This window comes from Trichosurus vulpecula, chromosome 3, assembly GCF_011100635.1.
Source record: "Trichosurus vulpecula isolate mTriVul1 chromosome 3, mTriVul1.pri, whole genome shotgun sequence".
Lineage (NCBI taxonomy): Eukaryota > Metazoa > Chordata > Mammalia > Diprotodontia > Phalangeridae > Trichosurus > Trichosurus vulpecula.
In genome coordinates this window covers 231275146-231299767 of record NC_050575.1, presented here as the reverse complement: position 1 = coordinate 231299767, position 24622 = coordinate 231275146, and the positions used below count along the sequence as shown (strand labels likewise).

At 35.4% G+C, this 24622-nt stretch overlaps 1 protein-coding gene across 1 annotated transcript in view; it reads left to right on the top strand.

Annotated features, from left to right (window-relative positions):
* The window catches only part of GRHL1 (grainyhead like transcription factor 1), a 79228-nt gene extending 67519 nt beyond the window's left edge, over positions 1-11709 (top strand). The window contains exons 15-16 of the mRNA XM_036751804.1: positions 7077-7141; positions 11595-11709. Coding sequence (XP_036607699.1) covers positions 7077-7141; positions 11595-11709 — 180 coding nt within the window. The remainder of the gene's footprint in view (positions 1-7076; positions 7142-11594) is intronic.
* The last annotated feature ends 12913 nt before the right edge of the window (positions 11710-24622 follow it).

Sequence of the window (24622 nt, the reverse complement as noted above, 5' to 3'; positions counted from 1 at the left end):
AAATGCTTTAGTGATAACTCTTCTTGCCTATCACTTCCACTAACCTACCATCCACCTCCAAGTAGAAGTACTCCCTTGTAACAAATATGTATAGACCGTCAAATATGGAATATTTCCAAAACCAAGCTTCCTTTTACATTTTTTCACTTAGTTGTACCCATGTTAGCTTACAAGATTCTGAGAAACTATTGAATTTTTCTTAATTATGTTTTATTGCAATAATTCTTTAAGTAGCTATCTATACAAATTGGCCCTAAGTCTGGCCTCAGACACTTACTAGGTGTGTTACTCTGGACAAGTCATTAACCCTATTTGTCTCAGTTTCCTCATCTGTAAAATGAGCTGGAGAAAGAAAAGGCAAAGCAGTCCGGTATCTTTGCCAAGAAAACCCCAAATGGGGTCATGAAGAGTCAGACATGACTGAAATGACTTATCCACAAAAGGCTAGTCCCATAAGGACAATAGCAATGTCTCAAAATTTTCTGCTGCTACTAGAGATTTTTCTTATATGACCTCAGTAGAGAAAATCAAGGCCTCATCTGATCATACTTTATCTTAAATAGTTTTCTATTTGTGTCATATTTATAGCATAAGGAAAAACTAACCTGGTGATTGCTTACCTCCTTCTTATATTGTGGTGAGGTTTAGGGGATCAGTGTTTATTAATAGCTTTTCATCAAGCCCAGATTATATCAGTTAATGGAAATAGTCAAGTGCGCATGCAAGCACACGCGTGCGCACACACACACACACACACACGCACGCACGCACGCACTCTACCACCACTACCACACTGAATTGGTAGTAATGGGACTCATCTATAACCTGGAGGTTGGAGGAGGAGGTTGGAGTAGATGGCCTCTATGGCCCCTCCCAGCTCTAGATTGAGAATCCTACTTTCCTTAATCAATAGAGAATTAACATAGGAGAGAGTCTGGAAAGCCCTGTATCAGCAGGAAGCAGGTAGGGGAGAGGATGAAAAAGGTTGAGAACCACTGTCTTTGAAACCTAACCCTCTCCTAGTCACAATAAAGTCATTAAAGTTTCTTAAACCCCCCAGAAGTAGGCATTTTATAAATATAGTATTATTCATTATTAAATAACAGGAAAAAACTAGGATCATAAATCTAGAATTGGAAGGGATGTTAGAGTTCATTCTAACCTGCTTACTTTATGGATGAGAGGGTAGGTAACTTGTCCAAAGGTAAAAGGGGGTAGGGATGGAAGAGATTTGAACTCAAGACTTCTGGCTCCAGAGCCAGAGCTCTTTGCCCTGTGCCATTTCAGCATTGAAGTTATACTCAATTTTTGGAAAATCTATGTTTTTATTATATTAAGTGAACAAATAAGGAGGTGTGTGTGTGTGTCTGTGTGTATCCATCCATCCATCCATCCATGTGTTCATATCTCATTTCTCACCAGTGATGTGGGGATAGATACCTTGGGACTGGTATGGGGAGTAGTCACAGATAAAATATTTGAATTAAAATATCCAAAGATCCTAATAGAGTTGTCTTTGTCTTTGGAGTAACATTTAGCTCCTCTCTTTTAAACACAAAGCAAGCCCTCAGCCCTAAAAGGAAAACTTTAATAGTTTTCCCTGTTGTAATCTCACCACCTCCACTCAATGGCTTATAGAAATAGAGGGAGTGAGCACCGACTGAACGCTGAGCATTCATGGGTACAGCTTAGTCTGGCCATAGACTTTCAAGACCATTAAAGCATTCACAGAAACTATAGAAAATGTGTCTGTGGGTCCGGCAGAAGAATTCTTGAGTTTGCATCTGGACAATACTGCTTCTGAACTTCAGGGAAAGCATGTAGAAAACAGTTCTAGTTGACAGCAAGTGGTGACCTTTTTGGTCTTGGCTCTACCTCATTGTTCATAACTAGTTGCCAAGACTTGTTGATTTTAGCTTCATGATATTTCTTATTATCTGTCATCTTCTTCTTTACACTCACATAGCCATCACTGTAGTTCAGGCCTTTATCACTTTTTGTCTAGGTGATTATAATAGCTTTTAATTTAGGTGCTTAGGTGGCACAGTAGATAGATCACTGGACCTGGAGTCAGAAGCTGTTGTTGTTCAGGTGTTTTTCAGTTGTTTCTGACGCTTTGTGATCCCACTTGGGGTTTTCTTGGCAAAGATAATGGAGCGGTTTGCCATTTTTTTCTCCAACTCATTTTACAGATGAGGAAACTGAGGCAATAAGCTTAAGTGACTCGCCAAGGGTCACACAGCTAGTAAGTGTCTGAGACTAACTCCAGGCCCAGTGCACCACCTAGCTGCCCAGAGTCAGAAGACCTGAGTTCAAATGTGGCCATGGACAATTCCTAGCTGTGTGACCCTAGGGAAGTCACTGAACCTCTCTTTGACTCAGTTTATTGAATTATAAAATGAGGATAACAATAGGAGCTATCTCCCAAGGATCAAGTGAGAGAATATTTGTAATGCACTTAGTGCAGTGCCTGGCACATAGTAAGCACAACATAAATACTAGCTATTAATTGATCTCCTTGCTCCCTGTTTGTCACCTCTCTAATACATCTTCCACACAACTGTCAAGTGATAGAGCACAGGACTGACTTGACACTCCCTTGCTCAAAAAGCTCTGTTTCTAGGATTGCTCATTCTAGGAATGCTTCTACACATTCCCCTTGCTTCTGTTTGCCATTTAAAGCCCTTGCAATCTTGCCCCAACCTAACTCTCTAGCCTTACTGAATATTACTTCCGTTCATGCCCTTTTGAATCCAGCCAAATTGGTCTCTTTGGTGTTCTTTATAAACAGTATTCCACCTCCAATCCTTATACCTTTTTCATAGGCTGTTCTTCATACCTGTGATACACTCGCTTTTTCTACTTCTACCTCGGAATCCCTAGCTTCCTTGAAATCTCAGATCAATTGACATCTGCTACATGAGGTCTTTCTTGGTAGCCAATAGTCAATAAATATTTATTAAGCACCAACTGTGTGCCTGGCACTGTGCTAAGCACTGGGGATACAAAAAGAAGCAAAAGGCAGTCCCTGCCCTCTAGGAGCTTACGGCCTAATGGGAGAGACAAGCAAACGTGTACAAACAAGCTATATACAAGGTAAACAGGAAATAATTGAGAGGGATTGGAAAAGCCTTCCTGTAGAAGACAGTATTTTAGTTAGGATTTGAAGGAAGCCAGGGAAGCCAGTAGGCAGAGATGAGGGAGAAGAGCATCCAGGCATGGGGGACAGCCAGAGAAAATGCCTGGAGCTGAGAAATGGAGTGTCTCGTTTGTGGAATAGCAAGAAGGTCAGTGTCGATGGATGTAAGAGTACGTGTTAGGGAGGAAAGTGTAAGAAGACTGGAAAGGTAGAAGAGGGCTAGATTATGAAGGGCTTTGAATGCCAAACAGGGTATTTTGCATAGGATGCGGGAGGTGATCTGGAGCCACTGGAGTTTATTGAAGGAGAAAGGAGTGATGCGATTTCTTGATTGGCCCCTATCCCCATCTCTAGTGCTTCCTGATCTTGAAAGTACCTTGTATCCACTTTGTATATATTTTGCACTGAGTATGTGTGTTCTCTCCCCCTCCACAGCCCATAGAAGGTAGATTGCTTGAGGACAGGGACTATTTCATTTTTGTCTTTTTCTCTCCAATGCCTAGCACAGTATCTGGTATGAAAGTGCTTAATAAGTGTTTGTTGACTGGTTTTCCTTAAATACACATGAAGCTGTTTGGTAAAGATAAGATTATCTGTCCAATACTTACCTAGACAAAGGACATTTTCATAGTTCTACCTTTTAAAAAATCAATATGACTTTCTGACCCATATAGCCTAGGAAGAGAGCATAGATCTCTAGTTTTATGGCTATATCTTCTTTCTCCAATTAGATTGTGTCCTTCTTAAGGGTAGATGCCATGCCTTACACTTCATATTCTCCATGACATCTGTCATAGGGCCTTGTTACATAGTAGGCCCTCCTTGAGTATTTTTTCTTTACAGTCAGAAAGAGTGTATGTATTTGTATACATACTTTGTAAATGCCATTTCCTTGTTCATAAACTCTGAAATTCCTTTATAGGATCAAAATGTTGTGTACCCCCTTTCTCTTTGCCTTGTAACCCCAAACCTTGTTCTTTGTCCTCACCATGACCTCCAATCCTTCAACTCCTACTCTCCTGGGAGAGTTCTCTTTGGAACTCCCTGGAACCTAGGCACTGTCTACGCTCTCCTCCCTTCCCATCTTGACCCACTAGTGAAGAATTTCAGCTCGGTACCATCATCTCCTCGAGTCCCTTGGGCCCTCCTCCCCCCATCCTGTCACTGATCTTGTCCTGCCAAGTCCCAGCTTTGGACTACGACCACTATTGCTCCCTTCACTCCTACTCATGTACTTCTGAACAGAGTTGGAGAAAACCATGGAATTGTGGTGACTGGGTCCACCACACATTTTTCAGCTGGGCCCTTACTGCAGCAAGGCAATACTTATATACCTATCTAATTGATTCAATATCTCACTCACCGTAGGGCTTTTCCCAAACTTCTTGACCCCGCCCCAAAATTCCTAGGGTTCTCCTCCTTCCGTTCTTTAAGCTAAGAATCTTGACTCATTTCACTGAAAAAATTGAGGTCATTCCATTAGTAATCCTTTTTTTCCTTTCCTTCTCACCTTATAGATACCTTTTCCCACTATCTCCTCCTTCACTTTTGTCTCACTTGAAGAGATGGTCCTTCTCTTTGCCAGTTAACCCTGCTACATTTTCAAGTGATCCCATTCCATCATATATTCTCCAACAGATTGCCTTTTCTATCATCCCTATTCTTTCACTAATCATCAATCTCTTTGTCTATTGGCTGCTTCCCTGCTACCTGCAAACACCCATGTCTTCCCCATTAAAAAACTCTCACTTTATTCATCCTTGCTATCTGTCATCCTGTGACTCTCCTTCCTTTTGTGGCTAAACTCCTTGAGAAGACCATTTATAATTGGTGCTTCTACTTCTTTCCTCTCACTCTTAATTCTCTGTAGTATGACATCTTGCCTCGCCACTCAACTGGAATTGCTCCCTCCAAAGTTGCCATTGATCTCTTAAATGTAAAACATAATTAGCTTTTATCAGTCCTCAACTTTCTTAGCCTCATTGTAGCTTCAGATACTACCAATCATCCTCTTTTCCTTAGGTTTTTGTGATAGTTTTCTCCTAGTTCTTCCCCTAGATGCTTGACTGTGCTTCAGTCTCTTTTGCTGAATCTTCATCTAGATCAATCCCACTAACTCTGGGTGTCCCCCAAGGCTCTGTCTTGGGCCCTCTTCTCTTCTGTCTCTATGCTATTTCACTCGGTGATCTCATCAGCTTTCATGGATTCACTTCTTATCTCTCTATACAGGTAATTCTCAGAACTGTTTATCCTGCCCTAATTTCCCTGCTGAAGACTTTCACTCTGTCATCTCCAACTGCCTTTTGGATCTCTCAAACAGAACGTCCTAGAGACATCTTACGTTCAACATGTCCAAAACTGAATTTGTTTTCTTTCCACAGGAAGAAAAAGCCCCCTTTTCTTCCTAATTTTCCTATTACAGTCAAGGGCACCACCACCCTTCCAGTCACCAAGATATATTATCCTCACTATCAGTCCCCCATATAGGATCTGCCACCAAGTCCTGCTGATTCTACTTTCATAACATCTCTTATGTATTCCACTGCCACCATCTTGATACAGATCACTTTCCCTAGACTATTTCAATATTCTTCTAGTTGGTGTCCCTGCTACAAGTCTCTCTCCACTCCAGTCTATACTATATCTTCCACTCAGCTGTCAAGCTGATCTTCCTAAAGCACAAGTCTGACCATGATGGCTCCAACCTCCCCCTACCCCAAGTACTCATTACATTCCAGTAGTTCCTTGTCACCTCAAGAATCAAACATGAAATCTTGTTTGGTGTTCAGAGCCCTCCATAACCTGGTCTCCCTCTTATCTTTCCAGTCTTTTTATATCTTTCTAACTCCATATACTCCATTCCCTATGATCCAGTAACACTATCCTCCTAGCTGTTCCTCATACAAGATACCATATCTCCCAACTCCAGACATTTTTACTTGCAGCCCTCCATGTCTGGAATTTTCTCCCTACTCATCTCTAGCTCTTGTTTGCCCTGATTTCCTTCAAGTTCCACCTAAAATCCCAACTTCTACAGGAAGCCTTTCCCAATCCCCTTTAATTCTACTGTCTTCTGTTTATTATCTCCAATTTATCCTGAATCTATTTTATTGGTACATAATTGTTTGTATGCTGTATCTTCCATTACACTGTGGGACCAGTCAGAGGAGGGACTGTTTTTTGCCTGGCTTTGTATCCCTAGCACTTAGCATATGTAGAATCTGGCAAATAGTGTCATTTAATCAGCACTAGAGGACTGACTGACTGACTGATACTTTGATGTGATTTCATTGATTTGGTCACAGTCCTTCTGTTCCTTTTCAGCCTCTTTGATTCTTATTAATGGGTTTTAATTTTCATAAAGGATCTACCCAATATGCTGAGAGCATTTCATTCTTTTATTGCCTCAAGGTTGTAGGACTCAGGTTGTTCAACCATTGTCTTCAATTTTTGGTAGATGGCCGTCCCACCCTTTTTCTAGCTATATATTTCCTTGATTTTGTCTTTTTTATTTCTTTTGTCGCATACAAATTATGCCTAGTAATGTACTATAGGCATAGACTGCAGTATATATACCTATGTGAGTACGGATATATTTACATATGTATGTATACATATATATGTTTATAATAAGTATAGATATTGAGTATTCATCTGGAATGAGTATAGTGCATAAAGTGCTAGATGTAGAGTTAGGAACACTAGAGTTCAGATCCTGTCCCTCAGAAATTTACTAGCATTATGTCTGTGGAACAATCACTTAACCACTCTGATTTTCTCTTTTGTCATTTGCAAAAAGGAGAAAATTGTATCCATAGCACAGGATTGTTAGGAAGCTCAAATGAGACAGTGTATATAAAGTATTTTTCAAACTAATGACATAAAATTATATAAAACAGTAGTGCTCTGTAATTGATAAAGTTTTCTTCTGTCTTAGATATCAGATAAATATGATGTCCCTTATGATAAAATTGGAAAAATCTTCAAGAAATGTAAAAAAGGGTAAGTATTAACCAACCTCTTTAATAATAATTTTATATACACTTGCTTCAGATACACATAAGGAAATACTAATACTATTGGCTATATTTTTGTAAGGAATTAAATATAAAAGATTTCCATATGGTTACTAAGGCAACTTTGCTAGTAAAGTTTTTTTTTGCTAGTTAGGTTTTTTAAAAATATTAACTACATCCTTACATGTAGAAAAAAAAAATATAGTATTCATTTTTATTCAAATGAAATAATGCATATAAAGCTATTTCCAAACCTTAAATGGTAAATGTGTCATATAAATGTCAATTGAAATGATAATTAATGATAGTGTTAAAAATCATAAAAAGCAGAACCATATAAAGGGAGGCCCTTCTTTAATATGATCAGAGAGTAGACAAATCAAGAACTAACAGTTTTTGCAATACAAAAATACTGGAAGCTTTCCTGATAAGTACAGGAGTAAAGCAATACTCTTCCCAGTATTTGTTATAGTTCTGGAAATGCTAAAGATAATATGGGAGAGAAATTAAAGGCACACACTTCAGCAAAGAAGATATAAAACTAGACCTGTTTGCAGGTGACATGATGTATAAAACTAGACCTGTTTGCAGGTGACATGATGCTTGATTTATCATAAATAATATAGAAATGAATAAAAATGGTTAATAGCTTCATCCAGGTAGCAGGATTCAAAATACTTAGAGAAATAATCAGATTTCTATACAATACTAGCCAAAAAATAAAATAAATAAAACAATAAAAAAACCAGAAATTTCATTCACAATCATTACAAAATACATACAATAATCAAGTGGTAATCTGCTAAGAACACAAAGTTTATATAAACACAACTACAAATGCCTTTTTATAGGAATTAATGAAGACTTAAATAAATGAAGAGAGAATCAATGTGCATAGCTGGGCCATACTGATATAATAAAAATGATGTTATTACCTAAATTAATTTATAGACCTAGTGCTAGAACAATCAAACTACCAGGAAATTATTTTCTAGAACTAGACCAAAAAAATCATTTGGAAGAACAAAAAGGAAATAATGAAAACCAGTAGGAAATGAGTAGTAGCCAAAACTATTTGCTTCTGGTTAAAAGATAGAAAAGGAGAGCAGTGGAACAGCCTAGATAAACACAACCTAGAAACAAGGAAAAACGGTAGCCCAGTGTATGACAAATCCAATAATACAAACTACTTGATGTGGGACTCCCTAATCAACAATAACTAAGAAGTTTAGACAAGTACCTTATATTACATACCACAAACTCCAAATGGATATGTGACCTAAATATAAAAAGTCAAATTATTTTTAAAAATTAGAGGAGAACATAAGAAGGTACACTCAGATCTATGAGGAGGAGGAGAATTTTCAATCAAATGCGATGATCATAAAAGATAAAATATACAATTTTCATTACATAAAATTAAAAAACTTTTACATGAATCATTATCACTAAGCTAAGGGGAAATACTGTCTAATGTGGAAAAAAAACATATCAAACATCTCTATTATAAATCTGGATGTAGGGGATTGAAATACACAAAACCAAAATTTATTCCTTAATAAATGAGTGGGCCTAAGGATATAAAGAGTTTTTCAGAAAAAGAAAGGCAAATCATAAACAACTGTTTGAAGAAATGCTTCAAATCACTAGTAATAAAAGGAATGCGAATTAAAACAACTCTGGGATTCACCTCACATTCATCAGATTAACAAAGAAGATCCTGCTGGAGGAACTGTGGGAAGACTATTGTTGGTAGAGGTATGAACTGGTCCAACCATTCTGAAAAACAATTCAGACTTAATCTAGAAAAAGTCACTAAAGTGTCCATGTCATGGCCTTTGGTCCAACAATCCAAATATTGAAATTTATTTTATCACCAAAGGGAAGATAAAAGATTCCCTATATGCCAAAATATTCATAGCAGCATTCTTTGGGGTAGCAAAAAAAAAAAATGAAAGGGAAAGACATGCTTATCAACTGAGGAATGGCTGAACAAACTACGGTAAGAATGTAACAGAATTCTGTTGTGCTATAAGAAAAAAATAAATATGAGGAATTCTTAGTGACCATGAAGAAAATTGTTTGATTGGTACAGAGCTAAGTAAGTGAATTAGCAGAACAGACTATGCAACGACTAAAATAATATAAATGAAGACAATGCTGTAAGCTGCTGAATCTAGACCAGTTGCAATGATCAATGCAAAATACTCCCTTCTCCTAGTAAGTGACTAACCACTATCAGAACAAACTGTTATACATACTCTGTCAGACATGTTCATTTTGTCAGTTGGTTTTGCATAATTGTTTTTCTTTGTTAAAAGGGGATGAGGGTTACATATTGGGAAATGACTACAATGAGGAAGACAAAAGCACAGATTTTTTAAAGCAATGAATGAGACAAAAATAAAATAAGTTTTAATTTCTTATTATTAGCCCTTTCCACACTTAGCATTTAAGGCAAACTGAATTCCAATGCTCAATTATAATATCTCAGGAATCTAGATATTATTTTTTTGTTTATATAAACATGAATTTCCTAGAATTTATTGCCCTTTAATTCTACAATACTTCAGGATTTTATGCAGCTATATTTTTGGCATGTTTATGGTAAGTTACCTCTAAAATATACGGTGCACTTCAGTTTTAAAGAAGAAATGATAATTATATCTTTCTAAGTGGTTCTAATGAAATGGTTCAAATTTGTGACACCCTGAAAAGGATATTAGATTTTAAATCCTGTACAGATTTTAAAACATTAAATTTTAAATCTAAAAAAATAGATTTTAAATAAAGACATAGGGTAATATCCCAGTTCTTCAACCTTGAGTAAACCATATCCCCTTTCTAGGCTTCATCTTGGAAATGAAGAGGTAAGACCTTTACCTCTTAAACGTTCCTTCTAGCTCTGAAAATTCTGATAAGTATAACTTGATGCACTTCTAGGGATGGATGGTTAAGAATGTCCAGCTACTATAGATCTGGAGAACAAAAAGCTGTCCTTATTAACACATTTTCTAATGCCAGATTAGTAGGAACTTTTTTAGCAATAAAATTTTGATATTTGTTTTTATATCACCTATATTTCCCAATGTACCCCTTTTTTCTTCCCCTTCCAAAGAGCCATCCCTTATAACAAAGAGTTAAAAAGAGAAAAAAAAATCAGTTCAGCAAAATTAAGCAGCACATAGAAAATGATGTCTGCCATCATATACAGTGTTCCCCATCCATAGACCTTGACCTCCCCAGAAAAGGTGGGTGTGCTTTTTCATCTCTTTTTGATGCCAAGCTTTGTCATTATAATTTCATATCACTCAGTTTCATTTGTTTTGTTGTTCTTATTCTTTTTATTTACACTGTTGTAGTCATTGTGTATACTGTTTTCCTGATTGTGTTGACTTCACTTTATATGAGTTCATATGTCTTCCCATGCTTCTATATTTATCATTTCTTATAGCACAGTAATACTCCATTACATTCATGTACTTCAACTTTGTATAGTCATTCCCCAGTCAATGGATAACTACTTTGTTCCTAGTTCTTTGCTACAACTAAAAGGGCTGCTATGAATAGTTTGGGGTGTGTGTGTGTGTGTGTGTGTGTGTGTGTATACATATACACACATATACACACATATATATAATTCATTTTTATCCTCGGAGTATATGTCTAGCTATATAATATATGGTATCTATGGATCAAAGGGTGTAGACCAGGGGTGGGGAATCTGTGGCCTTGAGGCCATATATGGTCCTCTAGGTCCTCAAGCATGGCCCTTTGACTGAATCCTTAAGGGGATTTGTTCTGTGAGGTTTGGATTCAGTCAAAAGGTAACACTTGAGGACCTAGAGGTCCACATGTGCCCTTGAGGCCACAGGTCCTCACCCCTGGTGTAGACATTTTAGTCATTTTCTTCACATGATTTCAAATTACTTTCCAGAATAGTTGAACTAATTCACAGCTCCACTAAGAGTGCATTTGTGTTGCTGTCTTCCCACAACCCCTTCAACATTGACTATTCTTATCTTTTTTCCATCTTTGCCAATATGCTGGTTGTGAGGTGAAGCCTTAAATAAATTTAGACTTGCATGTTTCTTAATGATTTAGAGAATTCTTTCATATAGTGGTTAATAATTTGTAATTCTTTTGAAATATTTTGTTCAAATCATTTGAACATTTATCCACTTGGGAATGCCTTTTAAGTCTTATTTATTTCTTGTAGTTGTCACATATCTTTAATATCAGATTCTTATCAGAGATTTTTGATACAAAGTTTTTTTTTCCTCCAGGCAATTACCTTCATATCCTACTTGCATTCATTTTGTTCATGCAAAAACTTTTCAATTTCATGTGATCTAAATTATAACACTTTATTCTGTTGGTTCTTAAAATTTCGTGTCTAATGCAGCAGTAAATAACCTTGACCTTTCCTCCACCCTTAGAATCCTGGTGAACATGGATGATAACATAGTGAAGCACTATTCTAATGAAGACACCTTCCAGTTGCAGATTGAAGAGGCAGGGGGATCATACAAACTTACTCTTACTGAGATCTAAAGGCAAGCAAAGCCAGAACCCTACATGGGTTAAATGAAGGTGTGAAATGGACCTTTTTGTCAAACTGCAGGTACAGCAATGATCTACTTCCCAAAGAGGGACGCTAGTGGAAGTGATTCATTTGAGTTCTTGAAGGGGAAAGAAGAGCATTTGGATTGCAAATAATAACATTGATATATTTTACATTGGTCTTCTTCAGATGACATAGAATCAGTATGTGAAATTTATAATAGTTTACATTTATAGAGCATATGATAGCTACAAAGTACTTTATACACATTGTTCCATCTGGACCTCCTGATAACTCTGTGAGACAGATGACAGCAATTACTATTATCCCAATTGTATAGATAAGAAAACTAAAATTCAGAGAGAGTTAAGTCATTTACCCCAAATCACACAATAGGTGGTAAAATTGACATCTAAATGTATACTTTAAGTCTACTGCCCTTCCCATTATACTATACCACATCTAAATTTAGAACTAAAAAATATTTATCCCATGGTTTAGTGAACCAGTAGACTGCCATTTACCAATTTCTTATCTGTTCTGCCTGCCTACTTATGGAAATTTAAACAAAGAGCAACAGATTTGGGTTTAAGCTTTTCTCACCCTCAACTGTCTTGAATGTCTGGTGAGATTTTCTCATGCTTGTGAGAGTTAGACTGGAAGACCATTTATTCTGTAACCTCTTATCCTCAGTAAGTGTTTACTAAATAGGTATGATACTGAAATCCTTCTTTGTAACTTTCTTAGACATATAATAATGGCCTTATGAAGAACTGAAATAGGTTATAGTATAAAATCATTTTAGATAAAGCTGTATTGTATATAAGTGCAATATATTTTTGAAGGTTCTGTAAATGTGTGTATATATATGTCACATAAATATATAATATATAAATATGGCATCCATGTACATATAATGATGAAATACAATGAAAGCTATCTCAAAGAAATTCCATAAACCAAGGTAAAATTATTTTTGATGGCATACACCAAGATGATCAAATACAGCATTGAAATGTTCCTTTGATAATGTTTTCCCAAAGACATGTATTTATTCCATAGCATAGTAATACCTTTTAGTATTCAGCATAAGGTGGCTATGTCCAGGTTTCTGCACTACATTAGTAAGAGAAATTTAAAAACCAACACTCATACTCAAATACATCGTGTATATACCAGACAAACATGCCTCTGTTAAGTGAACAAAAAATGAATGAATAGGCTATAGTTAATATGCACTAAATGATAAAACTTAACTCAAACTGGAGTTCCTCTTAATCTACTGCCTTGAAGATGAGAGAAGTTTTATTTTAAACTGTTTAGAAGCCTCAGGCTTTGGTTCTTTTCTATTGCAATTTTAGGAAACATTCACAAATTTATGACTAAGTTACTATAGCAGGGGAAATTTTGTATACTTATAAATATATCCAACTCCTAAAAAATGTAAATGTATAACACAAATACAATCACGGGTATTTCTTAGGTTCAGGGATATAGCATAGGCCCTTTGTACAAGTAGAATTAATAGCAATATTTTTGTGTTTCAAATATTTTAATGAAGTATGTGAACTAAATTGATGATTTGTTTTCTAATATAAGATACTGTGGGACACGGGTCATATAACAATGTTTTATATTTTGTTTTATGAAACTGATTTTTGCCTTGTGTGCTGTTTGTAATTGTATCATTGAAGATGTATTTTAAGCCAAAGGGATTAAATTTTATATGTCTATTTCTTAATATGACTTTCTTTTATATGGTCTCCTAATTTGACTTTGTCTTGGCATGAGCCAGAAAACAATATTGTTTTCCTAATTCCCACTTTCTTGCCATAGGTAGATGGGCCTGGAGTCAGGAAAAACTGAATTCGAATCTAGCCTCAGACACTCACTAGCCATGTAACCCTAGGTAAATCATTTAAACTCTGTCTGCCTCAGTATCCTCAGCTGTATAATGGGGCTCTTAATGGCAACTACTTAAAAGGGTTATTGTGAGAATCAAATGAGATTATCTATAAAGCACTTAGCACTATGACTGGCACATAGGCTCGCTTTCCCTCCCCTTCCCCATACATCCAGATAGTTGTCTAAATGCCACAAAAATGGAACAGAAATAAATTATACTTTTGGCTGAAATATTAACAAAATATGACCATTAAATGCCCTTCAGATCTAAATTTCTATTTTTCTCCTTCCCTTTTCTTTTTATAGCTTAGGTAAAAAGGAATTTTAGGTCAGAATTGTCCTTAAGCTTACAGTTTTGTTGAAACCAGAAGCTGCTCCAAGATTTTGCAAGTAAAGTGATATTTGTCACACAGTGGCTATTCAACAAATGTTTGTTAAGTAAACTGTTGTCCATGTTGTCCCTGGTATATATAGATTCTTAGTCTACCCATTTCTTTTTTTATATATCTTTTACTTAAAAGTCGGGAACCTTTACCTATAGAATGTAGTTTATAGAATGATAAGATCTAAGGATGTAAAGGACCTTAAAGATTATCTAATCCAACCCCCTCATTTTACAGAGGAAATGAAGGAATTGCTTGCTGAAGTCACATAGGATGTTGTCTTGTAGGCTGGCTCCAATTCTTCAGTCGCTCAGGGCTAAAAATATCCCTACTACCTTTCGGCTTCATATAGCCAGAATGCTTTTGGATGTGGGTCAGATCAACAAGTGGCAAAGTATTGCTAATGTGCAAGATTCACCTCTTATAGTCCAAGGCTTTCCATGGCCTGGCTGCTGTCTCAATATGTGGCCAGTAAAGAAGACATAGGATTCCTTAGCAAGGACACATTTTTGTTGGTGGAATGACATGAGAATCTCTTAAGGATGGAATGATGAAATAACAACAGGATATGAAGAGAGATGGTGGGACTGGGACCAGAGGAAGGGGAAATTGGAAAGTGGGAATCTGTAGAAATTCAAGATGTCACCGTAGTTGCTTTGGGTGGCCCGTTTTTTTTTTTCTCAGATGTAAAAAAAAAACTTTACTAATTACAACTTTTTTTGGACATAATTCTTTATATTCTTTGTCCAGTCAGATGCAAGAAATAAAGTAACTTTTTTAAGAGGTTGGGCCAGATAGGCTGATTTTTTTTGTAAAACTATACATCAGATGTCCTTCTAAAAGAAACCCCCAAAATGAAAACTAGGAACAATCATAGCCAAAATCCAGAGTTTTCAGGTCAAAGATAAAATAAAAATAAGGACTATACAAGACTTGGCAGTTGCTGCCATAAAGAGAGAAGAACTTGAAATATATGCCAAAAGGCAAAAGATAAAGGCTTATAACCAAGAATAACCCATCTAACAAAACTGAATATAATTCTACATGGAAAAAAGTGGATCTTTAATGAAAGGGATGATTTTCAAGCATCCCTGTTGATAAGGCCAGAACTGAACCTACACCTTAAAGTGGAAATACAAGTAAACAAGAGAAAGGAATTAAATAAGGCTAGTCAAAGGGAAGCATTGCCCTCTTCAGAACTGGTTTTGGCCTGTTTTGATATTAGGAGAAGGAAATCATAGGGAAAGGGGACAGCACTGGGGAGGAAAACTCAACATCTCATATAATTGAGGTGCATCAGATGAGTATATAAATGTGAAAGAAGGAGTGGGAAGGAACAAGCATCCTATGAACCTCACTTTTATCTGAACTAGACAAAGGAAGGTTGAACACACTCACATAAAGTGACGTATAAAAATACATTAGACAATAGGGAAGTAGGTGGGGAGAGTGTCAAAGGAGAGAGATATTTGAGGGAGGAGATGAGAGGTCTGGTAAAAACAAGCAAAACACACTTCAAAGTTGAAGTGGGGAACACAGTTAAAAGGAAGAAAGTAAAAATCTCTGATCAGAGATGTGATAAGAAGAGAAGGAAGTAATGAAGTACAAACAGATTGTGTCAATTATAGATCATAAGTGTTAGGCAAACTCTTCTTCCACTACCTTTACAATGACTGAAGCAGCACCAAACAAAGGGGAAAGGAGAGAAGAGAATAAAGAGAAATACACAACTAGTCACAACTAGGAACATGATTGAGATGAACTGACCCATCAAAAGAAGATGATAGGAGATTATATTAGAAAACAATTCAATAATATAGTGTTTAGTAGAGACACATTTGAAACAAAGTTTTACATAATGTAAGTAAGGGTCTGAGGCAGAATATTATGCTTCAGATGAATTTAGAAAACGAGCGTAGCAACTATTATTTCAGACAATACTACAGCAAAATAGGCACAGCTGAAAGAGATAAGCAAGGAAAGGATATTAAGCTTAGAGGTATCATAGATAATGAATCAATATCAATATCAGTATCTATCTGTATATTGCTATTGGAAAGTGAGGCAAATAGATATACACAGACACACAGAGATATATCTATATAGATATATGTACCAAACAGCAGAGCATCTAAGTACTTAAAGGAAACGTTAATAGATTTATAGAAATAGATAGTAAAAGTATAATAGCTGAAGACTTCAATATACTTTTCTGAGACCTAGATAAATGAATTTAAGAATTTAAGGAGCTGGATAGAATTTTAGAAAAAAGAGAGCTAATAAATCCCATGATTACTAAGTGAGAACACAAGGGAGTTTATATATTTGTCAGCTATGCATGACATTTACAAAAATTGACCATGTAGTAAAAGAATAAAAACTTCATCAACAAATGCTTCAAAACAGAAATACCACATCCACTGGCAATAATACAATAAAAATTATATTCAATAGTGGGCCTTTAGATAAATAACTAAATTTAAGTAGAGACTATATAAATTAATCCTGAAGAATTTATGGGTCAAAAAATGATAGAAACAATAGAAAATTTCACCAAAGAATATTAATACAAGATACAATATGCCAAAACTTGTCAGACAAAGCTCAAATAGTCTTCAGTGTAAGATTTATAGATCTAAATGATTTCATCAACAAAAGAAAAAAAAATGAACTAGACATGCAGCTAAAAAACAAGTACTACAATAAATGTTTTAAAACTTTCAAAAACAGTTCTGAAAGTCAAAGAAACTAACAAAACTGACAGCAAAACCAGCATTGAATTGACAAAGAAGACTATAGGAATATTTTTAATAATTTTTTTATTTTAAACTAAAATAGAAAAGAAAAAAAGAAACTTAAATACTAAAACTTAAATACAAATAAGCAAAGGAAAAAAAAAACCATTGCCATGTGCACAGCAGAACATGAGAGGATTCAAAATATAAAGCAATAAATGTCCATTTCAAGAAAGCCTTTCTAATAAATACTACACATTGTTTCCAGAGCTGTCCATCTTTTCTTTACTTCCCTGTAGGTTTTATTTTGTTCTCTACTGTGCACTTTTTGCTCTTTTTCCCTCCTTACTCCTTCCCTTTCCTCCAAGAAGGCTACAATTAAACATGGATACATACACACACATATACATATATACATACACATTCATATATATACATATATACTCATACACACATAGACATACATACACAAACATATCTATAACCATGCCCATATATATGCGTATACATTCATATGCATCTATGTAAGACTGTACCATACTTGTTTGTGTCGTTTCTCTGAAGGTGGATAACAACTTTCTTCATAAGTTCAAGTCTTTCCATATTTTTCTAAATCTACCAACTCATCATTTCTATAGGTGTATTTTTAAAATTAATAAAATAAACTACTAATCTTATTATAAAAACAAAAAACAAACTGTTGGCATCAAAAATGAAAACAATTCATAACAACTAAAGCAATAAAGGCAACTATCTGAGACTATTTTACTCAATTATATATCAACAAACAAAATGAATATCATATGAAATAAATACTTCCAAAAATATAAAACAACCAGATTAACAGAAGAAATAGATTATTTAAATAACCCAACATCAGGACAAGATACTGAACAAGCCATAAATGAATTCTCAAAGGAAAAAACCTTCAGGAACAGAGATACTTACAAGTAAATTCTCTCCAGCATTCAAATAACAATTCTAATATTACATGAACTGTTTGCAAAAATAGTAAAAGGAACCTTTTCAAACTGCATACCACAAATGTGGCCTTGATACCTAAATAGGAGAGAAAAGTGAGAATAAATTTTCAGATCAATAACAGTGAATGTTGATAATATATTAAATAAAATATTCACAGAGTATGGTAACATATTAAAAAGATTATTTGTGATGACCAGGTTAGATTTGTACTAGTAATGAAGTATTGGTTCAACATAAGGAAAACTATAAACATCAAAGGCCATATTAATAATAAAAAAGATAAAAAGTACCTGATTATATTGATAGATGCTGAAAATGCTTTTGAAAAAAATCCAAAACTTGTTTCTATTTAAAACACTAGAAATAAATGGATTTTTCCTTAAAATAAAATATCTAAAGCCAAGAACAAACATTGTATGTAATAGAGAAAGGTAATTGAACACAGTAGTGTTAAATAAACCCAAAGACCACAGCTACAAGTTAAGAACTCACTATTTGACAAAAAATACCAGAAAAAAATGGAAAGCATTGTGGTAGAAATCAAGTTTAGAGCTGCAAGTTGCACTACCTGCCAAGATAAGCTCCAAATAGATACATTACTTGGACATAAAGGTTAAATAATAAATTACAGGAGCAAAGAAAAAATCTTGTAGATTGATAGGGCAAGAATTCATGATCACAAGGAAGAGAGAGGGTCACAGAAAATAAAATGAACAATTATGATTATGTACAATTTAAAAATAAAAAGGACAATTTTGATTATATTAAATTTATAAGTTTTCTATATACATTTTTTAAAAATAATGCAGTTTAAAAGTAGAAATGAAATAGTTAACTGGGGTGGGGTAGAACTTTGCAACAAGCTTCTCTCATAAAAGTCTTCTTTCCAGGATATATAAGAAACTATTTTAAATTTGTAAGACTAAGAGCCATTCCCCAATAGATAAATGATAAAAGAATAAATGGTGAAAACAGGAAGTTTTCAAAGGAAAAAACCTGTTATCAAATAAATGAAAAAATGTCCCATATCTTTAATAGAGAAATACAAATTAAAGCAACTCTGAGTTTCTACCTCATACCTATCAGATTAGACAAGCTGGTGTCCTTATAAATTGGAAAAAAAAATTTTAAAAGCCCATAAAATAAATCGTTAGCTAACGTGATGGGAAAAAATAGGAAGACAAATTACCAAAAAGGTGAATTCACCATAAATGAAAAAGAAATAAAGAATATTATTAAAAATTATTTTGTTCAGTTATATACCAATAAAACTGATGATCTAAATGAAATGGATGAATATTAACAAAAATATGAAATGCTCAGATCAACACAACAAAATATAGAAGATTTGACCCATTCTCATAAAAAGAAACTGAACAAACCATAAATGAACTCATACTGAAAAACACCTGGGACCGAATGGATTTAAAAGTAAATTCTATCAAACAACAAGTAATTCCAATGTTTACAGAAGCTTTTTGGAGGGGAAAAAAAGGAAAAGAAGAGGCCTTACCAAATTCCTTCTATGACACAAATATGGTGTTGATAACTAAATAATTAACAGTCAAAATGGAGAAAGAAAATTATAGACCAATATCCATAAAGAATGTAGATGAAACACTTTAAGTAAAATATTTACAAGAATAAAGAACCATCACAAAATTATATACTATGAACAGGATAGATTTATACCAGGAATGCAGGATTAGTTAAATGTTAAGAAAATTATAAGTGAAACTGACTGTTTTAATTATGAGAAAAACAAAAAAAAAATCATGATTATTCCAGTAGATGCAAAAAAAAAAGCTTTTGACAAGATGCAACACCCATTTCTTTGAAAAAAAAACCAATAACAAAAACAACACATACATTAGAAAATATAGTAATAAATGCACCTTTCTTTACTATACTAAATGCTATTTATCTAAAAAGCAAGAGCCAGAATTATATGTATAAGGAGATAAACTATGGTTCTTACTAATAAGATCAGGAGTAAAGCAAAGATATCTATTATCACCATTATTTGGCATAGTGTTACAAATGCACACACTACAGACCCTGAACACAATTAGGAGAGGAATATATGCAATAATGACAGCATTTAAAAATCCCAATAAACAACTAATGAATTTTGAAAGACTTCAGAATTCTAATTAAATTAGAGATCATCAAAGATCCCAGAGGATTGATGATGAATGCTACAGAAAGACTGAGATATATAGTTTATTTGTTTTTTGCTTGACTGAATATTTGTCACAAGGGTTTTGCTTCCTGCTTGCCCCTCCCCCCCAACAATGAAGAGCAATCAGGAGCATCTGTCAGGAGATGAGTAGCATTGTTCAACATCAATCCTCTGGAATCGGGCTTCATCTTCGTTGATCAGAATTCTTAAGTCTTCAAAGTTGTTTATTTTTATAATGCTGCTGTTATAAAATAAATTGTTCTCCTAGTTCTGTTCACTTCACCAAACCTAACATTAAGACTGGAGTACATTAATCTCTAACGTGCTCACTTAGCAGCACTGTACAATATACCCTCCTCCCCACCCCTCCCACCCCCAACCAGCCTACGTGCTCTGGCAGAGCACAGTACCTGACTCATCAGGTTGTGCTATTGGACCCACTCAGCAAATTTCTCTGCTCCTGCTGCAGTCTCTGCCAGCACACTCTGTCCTGTCAGTGAACCTCAATTCTCCCTAGCCACTTGCTGAGGAGGAGGAGGCATAGGAAGACAGGACCACACTTAACCTGGGGTAGCTGTATTGAGCCAAATTACTAAATAACTGAAGGTTCTGGGGATAGGGTGCCAGCAATCAGAAATGCACAGATCCAGAAGGGCCAGTTAGGGACACTTCTTTCATCCCCTGAATTTACTTAGGGCAGAGACTGAGGCTAGTAAAAAATGAATCCCCCAACACAGGAAAAGGCTAAAATAATGTTGAGGTCCAGGACCAGGGATAATCCCATCATAATAGGGGAAAAAGTTAAAAAGTGAGTGTTAAGGGGGTGAAGCCAAAATGGAGGAGCGAAGACAGAGACTGGACTAAGCTCTCCCAAAATTCCTCTCAAACAACTTAAAGTAATGTCTCAAAATGAGTTCTGAAGCAGCAGAACCCACAAAAGGATGGGGCAAAACAATTTTCAAGCCCAAGACAACTTAGGAAGTTGGCAGGAAAGGTCTGTCACACGGGGGTGAGAACACAGTATAGTACAGGCTATGCCAGTGCAGGCTGGGCCCCAGCAAACCAGCAGCAGTCCATGGCAGTGACTGATTCAACAGGAGCAGTGGTGGCTTCTGGAGCTTTAACCCCAGATAGTAAGGGGGTCAGACAACTGGCCAGAAGATCACAAAGGTCCTTTTCCTGACTGGGTGCAGGACTCTTTTGCATTGCCATACATGTATCTGGGTCAGTCTGGTGTTACAGTCCTGGGTTGCAGTCCCAGGGCAAGGAGGAACACTATCACACCAGAGCCTATGGTGACAGGGACCTTGGTCACAGTGCCAGGGTGGAAAAGAGTGCTTGTGGTCACTAACAAATCAGAACATAGGCCAGGAGAGCAGTAACTACACCTCTCTTTAGATCATGCTACCTTGGAAGAACTGATAACTTACAGACCTTCAGAACTAGCTCTGCGAGCAGCAGCAGAAAGGTCTGAAGCTTGGGACAGTATATCTTCCATCCCAGGAGCAGAGACCCACTTTAACATAGACTTAAAAGTCAAGAAATAGGCCAGAAAATAAGCAAGTAAGCAAACAAACAAAAAGAACCAAATCATAGAAAGTTACTATGGTGACAGGGAAGATCAAAGCACACGCAGAAGAAGAACACAAAGTCAAAACTGCTACATCAAAAACCTAAAAAAAAAAAAGTGAATTGATCTCAGACCCAAAAAGAGTTCCTGGGATAGCTCAAAAAGGATTTTAAAAATCAAGTAAGAGGTAGAGGGAAATTTGGGGAAAGAAATGATAGCGATGCAAGAAAATCATGAATAAAGAATCAACAGTTCAGTAAAGGAGGCACAAAAAAAAAACTGAAGAAAAGAACTCCATAAAAAGCAGAATTGGCCAAAGAAAAGATAGGCAAAAATTTACTGAAGAGAAGAACTCTTAAAAAAAAAAAACAGAACTGGCCAAATGGAAAAAGATGTACAAAAATTTACTGAAGAAAAGAACTCCTTAAAAAGTAGAATTGACCAAACGGAAAAGGAGGTACAAAAGCTCATTGAAGAAAATAATTTTTTAAAAATTAGAATTTGGCAAGTGGAAGCTAATGACTCCATGAGACATTAAGAAATAATAAAACAAAATGAAAGAATGAAAAAAAATAGAAGAAAATGTGAAACGTCTCATTGGAAAAACAACTGACCTGGAAAATAGATCTAGGAGAGATAATTTAAGAATTACTGGACTATCTGAAAGCCATGATCAAAAAAAAAAAAGCTTAGATATTATCTTTCAAGAAATTATCAAGGAAAACTACCCTGATATTCTAGAACAAGAGGTAAAAATAGAAATTGAAAGAATCCACAGGTCACTTCCTGAAAAAGATCCCAGGATGAAACTCCCAGGAACATTATAGCTAAATTCCAGTTCTCCCAGGTCACAGAGAAAATATTGAAAGCAGCTAGAAAGAAAATTCAAATATCATGGAGCCACAGTCAGGATAACACAAGATTCAGCAGCTACTACATTGAAGGACTGGAGGGTTTGGAATATGATATTCCAGAGGATAAAGGAGCTAAGATTACAATCAAGAATCACCTAATCAGCAAAACTGAGTATACTCCTTTGGGGGGGGGGGGAAATGGATATTCAATGAAATAGAGGACTTTCTAGCATTCCTCATACAAAGATCAGAACTGAACGGAAAATTTGACTTTCAAATGCAGGAATCGAAAGAAGCATAAAAAGATAAGCATGAAAGAGAAATCATAAGGAATTCAATAAGGTTAAACAGTTTACATTTCCTGCATGGGAAGATGACACTTGTAACTCCTAAGAACTTTCTCACTATTAGGGCACTTAGAAGGAGTATACATAGATGGAGGATGCAGGTGTGAGTTGAATATAATGGAATATTATATAAAAAATAAAATTAATGGGTAAGAAGAGGAATTCACTGGGAGAAGGAGGAGAGGTAGAGGTAGAATGGAGTAAATTATCTCACATAAAAGAGACACAAAAGAGCTTTTACCGTGGAGGGGAATATGGGGGAGGTAGAGGGGAGTGCTTGAACCTTACTCTCATCAGAATTGGCTCAAAAAGGGAAAAATGTATACACTCAATTGGGTAAAGAAATCTATGTTACCCTATGGAAAAGTAGGGGGGAAAAAGATAAGAGAAGGGAGGGGACTGATAAAAGGGAGGGCAGACTGGGGGAGATGGTAGCCAGAAGCAAAACACGTTTGAGGATGGGCAGAATAAAAGGAGAGAGAGAGTAGAATAAACCAGGAAAATAGGATGGAGGGAAATACACAGTAATCATTATTGTGAAAAAAATTTACCTTAAGTTTCTTCAATAAAGGCATCATTTCTCAAATATAGAGAACTGAATCAAATTTATAAAAATAAGAGCCATTCCCCAATTGATAAATGGTCAAAGGATATGAACAAGCAGTTTTCAGATGGAGTAATCAAAGCTATGTATAGTTGTATGAAAAAATGCTCTAAATCACTATCAATTAGAGAAATACAAATTAAAAGAACTCTGAAGCCCACCCTACACCAAAAGATTGACTAATATAACAGAAAAAATTAAAAATGTTGGAGGGATGTGGAAAAATTGACACACTAATGCTTTGTTGGTGGAGTTGTGAATTGATCCAATCATTCTAGTGAGCAATTTGGAACTGTGCCCAAAAGGCTATAAAACTGTGCATACTCTTTGACCCAGCAATACCATTACTAGGTCTGTATCCCAAAAGAGATAAAAAAGGGAAAAGACTTTTATGTACACAAAAATTTGTAGAAGCTCTTTTAGTGGTGGCAAAGAATTGGAAATTGAGGGGATGCCTCTCATTTGGGGAATGGCTGTGGTATATGTTGTGGTATATGATTGTGATGGAATACTATTGTACTATAAGAAATGACAAGCAGGATGGTCTCAGAAAAACCTAGACTTACATGAACTGATGCAAAGTGAAATGAGCAGCACCAGAAATATACAATGATCAACTGTGAATGACTTAACTTTTCTCAGCAATACGATGATTCAAGACATTTACAAAGACCTTATCATGAAGAAGGCTCTCCATCTCCAGAGAAAGAAATGATGGAGTCTGAATGTAGATCAAAACATACTTTTAAAAAACTTTATTTTTCTTTTCTTTTTCTTTTTGGCTGTGGGTTTTCTTTCACAACAGATTTTGCATTACTGTATATGTCTAACCTATATCAAATTACTTGCCTTCTCAAGGAGAGGGAAGAGGAGGAACGGAGGGAGAGAACTTGGAACTCAAAAATTTTTAAAAACATATGCTAAATTTTTACAAGTAATTGTGGGAAAACAAAATATTAAATATATTTAGGGAAAAAAGAAAGTGAGTGATAGGGGAAAATAAGGAAATAATTAAGAAAAAATCTACCATGTATCTCAAAAGGAAGAAAACTCAGTTAAAAATCTAAAACACAAGCATAGAAACAGGGAAAATATTAAAACCAGAAGAGATGTCAACCATTTCATCTAAAAGATTAAAAATATCTCTAAATATGTATTGCTAACATAAATTTTAAAACCCCAATTGAAACAGAGAACCTTATAGATTCTGAAAAAATCTGGAATGGTTGATGAAATACATCGGAACTTTGAGAGAAAATTTAGAAGAGAACAAATTGAAAGATTTTTGGCCCTTTAAAAACAGAAACAATTAGAAAAGAAAAACTTGAATCCCAGAGTA